At 51.2% G+C, this 12,799-nt stretch overlaps 1 protein-coding gene across 1 annotated transcript in view; it reads right to left on the reverse strand.

Annotated features, from left to right (window-relative positions):
• PLXNA4 (plexin A4) overlaps window positions 1-12,799 on the reverse strand; it is a 432,633-nt gene that overhangs the window by 357,025 nt on the left and 62,809 nt on the right. Inside the window, exon 2 of the mRNA XM_046670407.1 lies at window positions 7,718-8,983. Within this exon, the coding sequence (XP_046526363.1) occupies window positions 7,718-8,902 (1,185 nt within the window). The 5' untranslated portion in view covers window positions 8,903-8,983. The remainder of the gene's footprint in view (window positions 1-7,717; window positions 8,984-12,799) is intronic.

Genomic DNA, 12,799 nt, shown 5'->3' on the forward strand with positions numbered 1-12,799 from the left:
GAGACCCGGAAAAGATGTGGGCTTTCTTCTCTCCCGCTGATCCCGTTTCATGTATGGGGACAGCATGCGGGGCCCCGTTCACTAGGAAAATACATGCAAATTGAGAGGCCGAATGGAGAGCTCCTTTCGTTGTCTTTTTCTCTTCTCTCCACTAACTTTGTTAATGAAAAGAAACAAGCGTCCTGTCTCGACATGTAGTCATTCCCTCTGCCTTACAAAAACTAAGGGACACCTGGAGGTAACAGCAGGGAGGTCTGGCCCGAAATGGAGCCTCTCCTTCAAATGGCTTAACTTAGCATTCCTAATGTGTGCCAGAGGGAAAGGAAGGCAAGCGGAGCATATTCCAGGCCTGGGATCCTGAGCGTAACATCTGGGTTAGGCCCAGCCCAAATGTCTCAAAAGCAGATATTGGTGGAGAAAAAATAGAAGTACAAAATCCCAGCAATGTTATTAAGTCCCTTTCTGTCCCACCGGGTAGTTATTATAACCAGAGAAGAACATGCGGATGGTGCTCTGAGGACGTTTAAGCATCCTACAAATATAAGGGGCTCTGTGTCTATCATTATTTATTAATGTCTATGTATTTCTCTTTCCTTAGGAGTCTCAGCACACTTTATTAAAGGGATATTATTTTACCACCTCTGTCTTGAAGATGAAAGGTATAATTCAAAGCAAAAGGAAACTGCTCACCAGCCCAGTGACCTCTCACGAGCTGGGGCTGGCGGGGGCCCAAAGGTCCAGACTCTCAGGCCAGTATTTAGCCAAGACGCCACCCTGTGAGGATGGCAGGAATTGAAGGAAAGGCCAAGAAATGCAGATCCGGATTGTTAAGTTGGGCTGGCCTGTGTGCTGATTGAAGGAGAGGCTCGCCTGCCAATTTGGGCTGGGCTATCGTACACCGTGTGGGGCTCGTGTGTGCACAAGTGTGTGTGTGCACATGAGAGAGAAATCTCGCTGTATTAGCTGCTTCACGTAGTGTGTGTGTGTGCGTGTGTGTGTGAGGGAGAATAAGTCACAGAAAGAGGGAGACAGAGGGAGCCTCCGAGATGACAGTGCACAGAGTGAGTACTTGAGGTAGTGAAACACAGTAGAGAGAGCAACGGAGAAACAGAGGGCAAAGGACACTGAGAAAGTGACTCAGACATCCAGAACAGGGAGAAGGCGTGTGCACACGTGGGTGTGTCCTGGGGTTCACGAAGTAGATGTCTGGGCATTAGGATGCACCATTGCATGGCCCCACACCCTAATTTCTCACTTGGCAAAGCCTGTACTGAGGTCTCTTGGCAGCTGTCTGTATTAAAATTCTACGTAGGTAATTCCGGGGTCCTGTCACTCTCTCTGCTGACCTGATGGGCTCCAAGGTGGCATCCTAGGAGGACATGTCCAGCCTAGAAGGCCAACCCCAAAATCTTTCCTCTTACCAGGCCCAACACATCACCCAGGCCTTGGCCACCATCCTGTACCCCAAAGAACCATGTGTACTTAGCTGGAATGCAATTTTCATTGTAAACCCCACTGGCCAAAAGGAGAAAGGTAGGTGGCCTTGTCAACTGAATACCTGAAACAGAAGCCATTTCAAGGAGGAGTCGGGGGAAGACTTGACTCTATTAAGATTGAGGTTGGGATATGGCAGCGCCCCAAATGCTAAGCCAGAAGTCTGGAGTATGGGGCCAATGGGCTGTGAGGGGTGCATGCTTGGGCTTATGTGAAAGGAGATTTGTGGTGTGTGTTCTCACTGGGACTTAAGTGTGGGATACGGTGTGCATTTTTAGTGGACCATGGAGTGTGTGAGTGAGTGTGTGTGTGTGTGTGTATATATATATGTGTGTGTGTGTGTGTGTGTGTGTGTGTGTGTGTGTGCGCATGCGCACATCTGTGTGAAAAGTAGTGGAGATGAGAAAGAAGGGCTGGGCAGGCAAGAGGAGGATTTCCTGGTCTGAGAGAGGAGAGTGGCTGAGCAGAAAGAGAAAACCCTGCCTAGTGCCATAAACAACAGGATACACCCCATCTAGTCAGAGCTGCACTTCCTGCCAACAGGGAAAAGCAAACACCCCAAGCAGACTGGCAGAAACCAGCACCAGGAGCCTGGGAGGGCTGCCTGGTCATTCCGGATGCTCACTCTCATGGAGTTTCAGGATCCCAGGCGCCAGACAGAACTGAGTGAGCATCCAGACTGGGATGGGAGGCCAGCCTGAGTCCAGGGTGGTGACCTTGTCTGGGATCTAAGAGTCAAAGCATCAGCACACATGAATGGGGTTCCCCTTCACCAACTCCTCCCCATAGGACAGGAAAAACTTGCGGCTAAAAATCAAAAGCTCAGTCCCTTGTGCCTCTGTGAACCTGTGGGGCTGGGCAGGGCTGGCGGGTAAACTCGAAGTCAGACAGGCGCCTGGTCTAGCAAGGGTTCTCCACCAGGGGCTTCCGGAAACGTAAAATCTTTTCTAGTTCTCGCAGACTGGGGAGTCCCATCGGCACTTAGTGATCTAGGGCCCAGGACGGTAAACGCCTGGCAATGCCCAGACAGTCCTTGCACCATGAATTCTCCCACCCCAGACGCCACCACCACACTATTGAGAAACACCAGCGGGAAAGCACCGGGCTGAGAATTAGCATGCGTAGCAGGTTCCGGTCCATGAATTACACAATCTTGAGTGAAGTATCTGACTTTTCTGTTCCTCTGTCTCCCCAACTGGAGAGGCTGTCTGTCTCTTCTATTATCCTACAGCCCTGGTAGGAGAAGGAAAGGAGGAGATGAAGCCCTCTGTAAACTCTCAGGCACTCTACAAACTCCCTCATGGCATTGTCAGGCAGCTCAGAGGCCACCACTCTCTGCTCCCACTATTGAGGCTTGGCAGGTGCGAGGCGGTGATTCTGAGTAATAGCGTCAGCCCATGGACCTACATTTTCTGTTGGAAGGTCACTTTGAGTTCAAGTCTTAGGGGAAGTTTAAGAAGCTGATTTTTGCCCCATCCAGCCTTATCAGCACTAAAGCCAACACTACCTAACTCCTGTGTCCACTTCTCAATTGGTTCCAAACTCAGGGGAGGTTTAAATGGAGTGAGACATGGTCACGCCCATGACCACAGCCACAGTTCTCCTCACACAGGCCATAATGACCTGTTGGGTGCATCTCCGTCTGGGTTTTTAGGCTCCTGGAGACTGATGTCGTTTCATGATTCTTAGCATCCTCCAGGAGTGAGTACATTGCCAAGAGCCTAATAAATGTTTCATCCACTCATTAAGTCATTTGGAGGCAATAGGGCTGTCCTTCTGTAAGGTTACCCCAGAAGGCTGAAGAAAGGTTGAGGAGGTATCAACATCACGCCTAAGGGACTCTAGGATGCCAGGCCGCTTGGCCCATGTAGACTGCAAGAGCCTTGGCCCACAGCAGCCCACTCTCCAGCCTGGCTGCCCTACTCCAGGTCAGGAGTGTCAGGGCTAGGAGCTGTCACCTCGGTCCACTCAGGGCCATGGCACATGACAGATGCCGCAGGCTATGGGCTCCTCATCCAAATTGTCACATGCTCTGCAGACAGAGACTTTCAGGAGCCTGCGTGGCAGCCTTCAAAGGGACTAGAGACGGAGACCATCACAGTGCTGAGCAGCAGAAATAGAGAAATTACATCATTATCATTAACCTACCTGGATGCTCATCAGCAAAGGGCCTGGGGTTGGTCTTTAGTCCCCTGAATCCCAAGACAAACTGGGGCCCCTGGCTGATCCCTCTAGGACCCTTCTTCTGCCCATGCCCTCCTGGGATCCTTAGAGCAATTATCAGATGTTAGCCCATTTGTTCTTGGATGCTTCTTTCCATTCAGGCTGGAAAAACCAGGACAGAGGAAAAGAATGGCCCAGAAGGCAAAGGGAGAAGCAGCTACCAGCCCCCACAAGCACCAGAAAACACCCCGGCTGCTTCCCCCACCTCTACATCCAATACCCACTCAGGGATCTGCACCTGCAACATGCATTTACATTCCTGGCAACACATTCCCACTAGGAGGCCACTCCTACCCAGCCAGCCCTTATCTCTGGTGTGGGCTCAGCCAGCCTTTCTGATTCACCTGACATAAAAACAACAGGGAGCTCTCTGGAGGCCTGCAGACTGAGCTCCAGCCTCACAGTCCAACACTTCTCCCTCTGCCTGGTCACCAGGCTGTAGCCCACCACGTGGCTCCACGGATGCTCCATGGCATGGCAGGCCGAGTCGCACAGGTGTTCTCTTCCCTGAACACAGCCAAAGGGGCAGCTGAGGCCTAGTGAGGGGGTCAGGGGCCCCAGGGCTTATACTGCTCCCTGCTCTGAGTTCTGGAGGCATGAGTTCAGGGGGAAGGAATGTGGGTCCCAGGAAATGGAAGGGGCCAGAAAAGCCAGAAGAGTACCATGGGATGAGCATTCTAGCTTAGGGAAGTAGGACAACAGGAGCACCACAAAAATAAATCACTTGTCAAAAGGTACAAGCTCCCAGTTATAAAATAAATAAGTCCTACAGATGTAATGTACAACATGGTGACTATAGTTAATAACACTATATTGTTTATTTGAAAGTTGCTAAGAGAGTAGATCTTAAAAGTCCTCATCACAAGAAAAAAAATTGTAACTATGCGTGGTTAACTAGACTTATTGTGGTGATCATTTTGCAATATATACAAATATTAAATCATTATGTTGTACACCTGAAACTAATACAATGTTATATGTCAATTATATCTCAATTTGAAAAAAATAAACCACTAATCATACCCTCTTTTCCAGCTCTTTGAGTTGTAACTATGATAAAACCCACAGGGGGCCCCTACCCTAAAGATACAAGTCCTAAAATCAACCTCCTGGGCCTTCCACTTCCCTCCTCCATCTTCCTACAGCTGAAACGCCACAGCACAGAGGCCTCTGAGATTCGGTTCCGCTTCACAGTCCTCAAAGGAATCTTGGATTTAGAGGCAAAAAAGAACTCCAGAGTTCATCTCATTCATCCCTGACTCAAGGCAGGAAGGGAAAAGGGAAAAGAACCCAAGAGCCATGTGAATGGGTGGAGGAAAAGCTGGGTTTGCCTACAAGGGCCCTTGATGGAGACGCTCGGGAGGCTGGCCTTGCTGATGGTGTGTGAAACATGTGTGGTCTGAGCTGAGGCCAAATGAATTGTAGCTGAGCGTCGGAGCAAAGGAACTCGAGTATCAGCCAAATCAAAGGAAACTGATACTGTGCATTAAAAGCCAGTGTGGCCTTTTCGACTGGCTGGGGAGACAGCCCTAGGCCTGTGCAGAGTTTCTGGCCTCCTCCTTTCTGCTCTCAGCCTGAACTTGCCTCTAACTTGAAAGGGCTAATTAAAGCCAAAAGAAAAATCAAAAGCTTGTTATCTGGCTCCATTACTCCCAGTCCTGGCATTAGCCTGTCTTGCAAAGCCGTTTTCCCTCTGTTCTCTCCAAGGCCACCATGCGGTTTGGGGACCTGCAGCTCTGCAGACGTCCCTGATGAACTTCGCTTTTTGAATTGTGGCAGGGAGCAAGGATGGGACAAACACCTGCCCATGGGCAGCCAGGCTGATCTCTGCAGCTGATTTTACTCCCCAAAGCATTGCCCAAAAACACGGGATTAGAGCAAGTTTTCTACAGAAAAGTGTCTACAGAAAAAAAACAGCAACCCCACTGATCTCAAAAGAACTATTTATTGAGCAAGCACACAGCATAAACTTGCCATTTTCTAACATAGGGTGCACGTGTGCATGCTCAAGGGGGTATCCATTGCCTATGCGCACACGTGCCTACGTAGCTGTACGTGTGTGCAAGTGTGGTGATGAGAGGCAAGGGGGATTCTCCTCAAGTGCTGTCTCCGCCATTCACGCACAAGATATGTGACCTTGAGCAATCCATTGCCTTTTCTGGGCCTCAGAATGAAGGTAAAGAACAGGGGATCTCTAAGGGCCTTCCCCAGGCCAATGTTCTAATGCATCTCCCCAGGGACCTACGCTTGCGTGTGTAACAAACACGCAGCACAGCATCTGGCCTGTCATTTATTGCCTTCATTTGGGAGCCATCCATGGTGCCCAAGTTCATAAACCTGTCTCATAAACTCTCTTGAGTGGATCAGCTACTGCGCCAAATCAAAGGCTCCAAAAGACATGTCACCTGCTAGGACGCAGCAGATGCAGCAGAGTTCCCTCAGTTCTCTGGCCCGGCCATGATTGCCAATTTGTTGCTTCTTTCTTTGGCCCATGGCACCTCTCCCATTTCCTTTGTGACACTAGGGGTCTCCTGGCTTTTCTGGACCTCCAAGAAGAAATGGAGGTAACTGGAAAACTCAGCTCAGACCACTGGGAAACAGCTGGAGCCTAAATATTAGGACACCAAAGGCAAACTTTGCCAAGCCCCTTCTTTCTCCTTCTTCTCCGCCACCCCGACGCCAAATCCCAGTGACTGGAGGAGTGGCCTCATGGCACGCTGGGGCAGGGGGTGCCAGCATCCTCTGAGACCTGCTTGGGAAGTCGCCATACTTCATGGAGGGAAACTCACACTTTTTAAATCAATCCAAATACATCTTCCTAATATGAAATTCCACCAACGTTTAACTAGGAGTCAAGAATCACATCTGTGTAAACGCATCCTTCTACCTGATGGGTAAATTTTCCTTTCTTCTCTCTACATTAAGATTATAGGATAGAGTTTCTCAAACTAGGCTCACAATTTTTTAAATGGATAATAAAAAAGAAAAAAGGAAAGGAGAGTGACATAGGGCACAGAAGATGCCAACAGTTGAGGCTTCCAAGTCACTTGAAAAATGATTGAGAAAAAACAGAACCTTTTTAAAGATGAACAGAAGTCAAGCCACAGAAAGGCAGCTGCTTTTCACGTCGGATCACAAGTGAGTTAGGCTGGGAGAGGCAGGAGGCTGTGATCACCCAGCAAGGCAGCAGCCTGAGGTCCACTCTGTCCCTTGGGCCCCAGGGGCCCTGCGAAGGCCTCCTACACCAACCCTTCTTCTCCCCTGCCTGTTTCTGTCAGCACTTCTGCCACCCAGAACTGTTCCGTGGCTGCTTCCTAACTTTGTGACATGTCTCTTCCATGGAAATGTGGACACAGAAGATGTTTAATAAATGCTGTTTTCTAAGCAAGCTCTGCTTTCCCCTCAGTTCACTGGCCTCTCACCTACTTCTTCTGCTCTCCTTTTGCCATTTCCTAAAGATACATAGGGGACTTATAACTCTCCTGAACTTCTCTATCTACCCCAAATGTGGCAGGACCAGCCCCATTACTCCCAGTAACGGTTTTATTCTAAGCTCCCTCCCCACTCCCTCACTGGTTTTATTCTAAGTTCCCAGGAAAGTGATTGGCAGGCATGGTCCGTGAGAAGAGTGGGTACCCGTCTTGTCCTACAGCACACAGTGACCTCACCTTCCACAGTGCCTGGTGCATATGACATCTAAACAACACGATTCCCACCTGCTCCTAGCACTCCCTCCTATAACCCATGAGCCAACACGGAACAGAGGAAAGGACCCTGATAGGAAATCCATGTTTTAGGTCTAGTCTGACTCTTACACACTCAGTCATAGTCACAGCATGTTTGAGATGGCGATGATCCGAGCCTGATGAGACCAGAGACAGGTATATATCCTGTCCCATCTGAAAAGTGGGATGGGTGATTTCACATCCCGTGGAGGCCACAGGCTGGGGCCCTCCCACCACACCGCACCATCTGGCCCACAGGCCCTCCCCTGACTCACCGCACTGCTGCAGGGAATGTCCTTCACCTTGAGCCAGGCCAGGTCCAGTGTGCCCTCGCCCCGGTAGCAAGACTGCAGCCGCTCCTTAATGCGGTCATTGATCTGCTTCAAGATGAAGATGCACAGGGCTGACTCATCCAGGGATTTCATTTTCCGCTTCTGGCCTTTGGAGAAGACAGTGAAAAGGAGGTCGTCCTCTGAATGGACTCCGAGGGTCTGGGCGAGCACGGCTCCGGCTTTGGACAGGTAGGCGGCCTGCAGCAAGCGGTACTCCACCCCACCGCGCTCGCAGCCGATGGGCACCTCCACGTAGGAGTTGAACGCGGTGTCTTCCTTGCAAAGCCTCACGAGCTTGGATGTATAAACCTGTTCCTTTGTGGTAGAGCCCGGGGGAGACACCATCTCAGGCTGAAGGGTCAAAAAGTAGACAAAGTTGCCACTGCTGAAGCCATAGACGTAGTAGATATCGAAGTCGGGGATGACAGTGAAGGTGTCCGAAGGGATCTTAATCATCGAGGCCACAAACTCATCGTGGAAGACGTAAGCGAACATGCCATCTGCCTCCGAGTTCTTGGTCAGCTTCCGGCTGGAGATGGTAGGGAAATATTCTGGCTTCCCATCCACCGCAGTGGCAATGAAGAGCTTGTCGTCCAGGTTGCTATAGGAGACGATCACTCCAAAGACAGAACCGCTCTCGTTGACTCCCGACAGGTAGTGTTCCTTCTTGTGAAATGGCTCCCCCAGCTTGAAGAGGTCCTCCAGCCTCAGGAGCTTGCAAATGCCTTGATAGAGGCTCCCACAAGCAATCAGCCTGTTCTCCTTGTAGTCTATTAGGAGCATCTTGTTGACATTGTTGGTGGTGGTCAGGGGCTCGTTGCATGTCTGGACGATGCGGGGTGGGTAACACTTGGGGTTGTCCTCGTCTGGCCCTGTCTGGTGGGTCACCAAGACCTTCAGGTCACTGGAGAGCTTGTAGATCCGGTTGACGGCCCCCAAGTAAATGTGCCCTGTCCTTTCATCCACCACCAGGTGGTTGAAGCCCTCAGCTGGCTCCCCACGGAATGTGACAAAAGACCGCTTCTGGGACAGCGGGGGTGGCTGCCGGGAGAGCAGAGTAGAGGAGCCCATCCCCACCATCAGGAGATGGGAGAGCAGGCAAGTCCAGTTCCAAGGCATGGCTTTCATTTCAGAGACGGGTCCTTGTAGCACGGTAGCTCTTGGCACAGCGGGCTCCTTGGAGGGCCAGGACGCAGGAGTGGAGGCTCCCTGCAGGGGAAAGGAAAGATGTGATGCTGGATAACAACAGCAGTGGCTTAGTTTCACCCCATAGCCTGTCTGGCTGGACCCTCAAAGCATTCTGCATGCGCGGAAGCAGAGAACTGCACTACGGGAAGCTGGAGGCTGAGGCACCTGTCCCCCATGGGTGTGTGGGACAGCCAGAGCTGGGTGGCACAGCCCCAGGAGGGTCCTTCAATGATAATAATAGTCATAATAGTGATAATGGTAATAGTGGTGATGACAATGATAAACAACCATTGACTGCCGAGCATCTGACTTTGTGTCAGTCACTGTCCAGCACCTTCCAGAGACTCTCATTTCATCTTACACACCCTTCAGTACTGGGTCTCTTCCACCTGCCCCTCCAGATCTGCTCCCCACCCTTCTCTGCGTCCGGGAGGCTGACCTGTATGGACCATATGCCCACAGGCTCCCTGCCCTCGGGCCTGGTTAGGTGCAGCCAGTGGGGAGCGTCAGCAGCAGGCTGGCGGGAGAGGAGAGGACAGGAGGAGCAGAGGGGCTGCACGCACTGGCCACCACCATCATCAAGGTCATGTTGCCCTGGGCAGGCCTCTCCACATGGCCTCTCTGTCTCTAGGGTCTGTGGACCACCTCCTGCCCGCCCCCATTTGGTCCTAGAGGAAGTAACGGGGCCTCACTATTCCTACCTCCAAATACTGCCCTGCCTCTTAAGGAGCCACACCTTTGTCAAGAGCCCTTTTATTAACCTTTGTGCAAATGACCGAATTTGCTGTGCCATTTCCTGCTGGGACCCCGACTCCAGACCTCTGAAGGTAATGTTATCCCTATGCTATAGCTGAGGGAAGTTGTGCACCTTGCACGGCTAAAAGCCGCAGAGGCTGATTCAAACCCAGCAGACTACATTTGTAGCCGGTTCTCATTCTCACCTACTAAAGCGTCTCAGTTTACCCCAGCAGGGCACAGAGGGGGACGTACACCGCTTACTGTTCCTAGGCAGCAGAAGAGTTCGAACAACGCCTTCTCCGCGGCTGTCCATTATGGCCCGGCCCCCTGGGTCTGCACCCACTGCCGGAGAAGCTTGTCCTCTGCGCTGCCCGCTGCCTGCTTGTGCGGGAGGCCAAACCAAAACCCACATCCTCTACTCCTTTGTGCCGCAACAGCAACCAGGTCCTCTGGGTCCGCCGCCCGGCTCCAGGCCTGGTGTCATTTTAACGAGGCAGATCCTGGCTACCTCCCACAGTGGGGCCTCCTCTCAGAGGTTTTCATTAAAGGGAGAGAACAAATGCTCTAAGAAGTGGTCAAGTGAGTAAGTAAATAACTCCCCAGGAACAAACTAGCTTTCCATCCTAACGGTCTCATTCATTTCCGTTCAAGATGCTTTCTGCGTGTGTTTCCAGAGGACGGCTTCATATTCCTCCCAGTTGGGGAGAGATCAGGACAGGAAACGGCAATATCTTATTTGGGGGCATCTCAGCTCTGTGGAATTTCTCTCTCGTTTACCCCCGAACGCCTCAAAAACGGGGTTTTGGGAAGAGGTGGACCACTGAGCAACAGGAAACCCCCCAGCAGGGAGAGAACATGACGTTAGATGGAAACCAAGTGAAGAAAGAAGACAACAAAGACTTGACATTGTCGGCTGGAATCCCAGTGAAAGCCACAGGTCTTCTCGAGCAAACATCAGAGGAGGACTCCGCAGACGGTCCTGCCAGTTGAGGGCCTCCATTCATTCCCCCGTGTGGCAAAGACTTGCTCAGGGCACACAAAACATGCAAGACACCATGGGACCCAAGGACAGCCGCGGCTGGATGGGGCACTCAAAGAACTTGCCGTCAGGTTGGGCAGACACCACCGGAACCTACATTACTCAGACAATGAAAAGTTATGTGATGACCACAGGGCACTTCAGAAGTTCGCATGAGGAAAGCTGACTTGTAACCTGGGGTGAAGGAGCAAGGAGAAGGCTGTGGGAGGCCTTGGGGAACGGATGGCATTCAGGCCGAGCCATGAACTTGGAGAGGACATGCAGAGCTGGGAGAGAAGGGCCTCCTTGGGGAGGGGTCAGTGTAGCAGAAGCCTGGGCATGACAAACAGGGTGTGCACCAAGAAGAGTCTGGGAAACGTAGTTCAGGAGAGTCAGGTGGAAGATACGACTGGAAAGAGAAACCACAGCCTTGCCAGGATGTCCCTGGGAGGTTGAGACTAAAATGCATGGAAATGAGGAAAGAAACTTAAAGGAAAAGAGCTCAGGCCCCCAGAGAGGAGCCTCCCCGTTTCTGTCAGTTTACCCTTTGTGGAGGGGATAGAGTTTGGAGCTGAGGGCTGTGGGCTCCGTGAGGGCAGGGCCCGCCAGCCTGGCTCACTAGCATATCCACAGCACCAGACCTGCACTGGACACATAGCAGAGACTCAATAAGTGTTTTCTGATGGGCAGGAGGAGGGAAAGGAAGCAAGGAGGGGTATGAGTATCTGTGCATCGCTTACCATAGGCCAGGCCCCGTGCCAATGTGTGCACATGGAGGGCCTCACCTGAGCATCACAAGTGTTTGCTGGGCTCAGGATTGTTTCACTCATTTTTTCAGGTGAGGAAACTTTAGCTCTGAAGGGCATGTGGCTAACAGTGGCCGACCTGGGGGTGAAACCCAGGTTTCTATCACCCCAAAACCCATAGTCTTTCTAGAAATGCACAATTCCAGAGCTTAGAATGTAGAGCCCTCAGAAGCCCCTTTGAATTCATATAAGTCACCCAACACAGAAATTCCAGGACAGCACCCAGGAATACCTCTGCACCAACTCTGTAGCAGGACAGCAAAGCCCCGGGGACACACAGGGCATACCTGGCAGGGAGCACCTCTTGGGGCAGGCACCACTATTTACCTCTAGACAATGTGTTAACAACGGGGAAGCGCCTGGCACAGGGCCTCGGCCTGGCACACAGTAAGTGCTTATCAAATGATAGTGGTTGTTGTTGACAAGATTGAAACAAGTTTTAGAAGATTAGGATTATGACAACGAGATGGTACCAACTCAGTTAGAGTGAGGACTGGTCAGGATGTTTCATCTTGAATTGCCTGTGCAAATCCAAATCTCAGAAAAGAGCCTAGAAGTTTTTGATCTGAAAGAGATAATCCAAAATAGTGATTCCCAGTCTCTGATTTTAGAGACAAGGAAGCTGAGATCCAGAGAGGTCGAATGACTTGCAGAAGGTCACAGAGTGAGTTCAAGGTGGGAATGGGATTAAGCTCAGGTGTCTGGACTCGCAGTCCAGTGCTCTCCCCACCACCCAAGGCCTGTCTTCCAACTTTATGTGAACCCACTTCGGCATCTGCTCCCTGGCCTTTGTCTGGAGGAGCCTGCTCTTTGGGTGCCACACGTCTGCTGGCTAACATAGCTCTCAGAACCTCACTGCCAACAACCAAATTCCAGCAGGGTTGGTGATCCTTATTCCAGACAGGCAGGTGCAGGTCAGTGCTCAGCCATCAAGCCTCTGAAGGGACCTTTCGGCAGTCCCTATATTGGAACCTGCCAAGCATCAGGAAAAGTGTGCCAGCCATACCTCTGCCTTACTGTACACACTCAAGGACCCACAGCCAGTCAACAGGTCTCTAGTCTGCAAGAGGCGAGACGAGGAAGCCTGTAATTATGAATTTACTGAGCAGAAAGGTGCCAGGGCTCATTCTCCATCTTCTATTAGGCACTGAAATGAGACACAGTTATGCATCTCAAACACTTATCACTCTCATCTGGGGATGGTGAAATTACTGCGCCTGGGGTGGGGAGGGGGGGGCGAGCACAGAAAACAATAACGTGTGATAGGAATAACCA

The sequence above is a fragment of the Equus quagga genome, chromosome 8, assembly GCF_021613505.1.
Source record: "Equus quagga isolate Etosha38 chromosome 8, UCLA_HA_Equagga_1.0, whole genome shotgun sequence".
Lineage (NCBI taxonomy): Eukaryota > Metazoa > Chordata > Mammalia > Perissodactyla > Equidae > Equus > Equus quagga.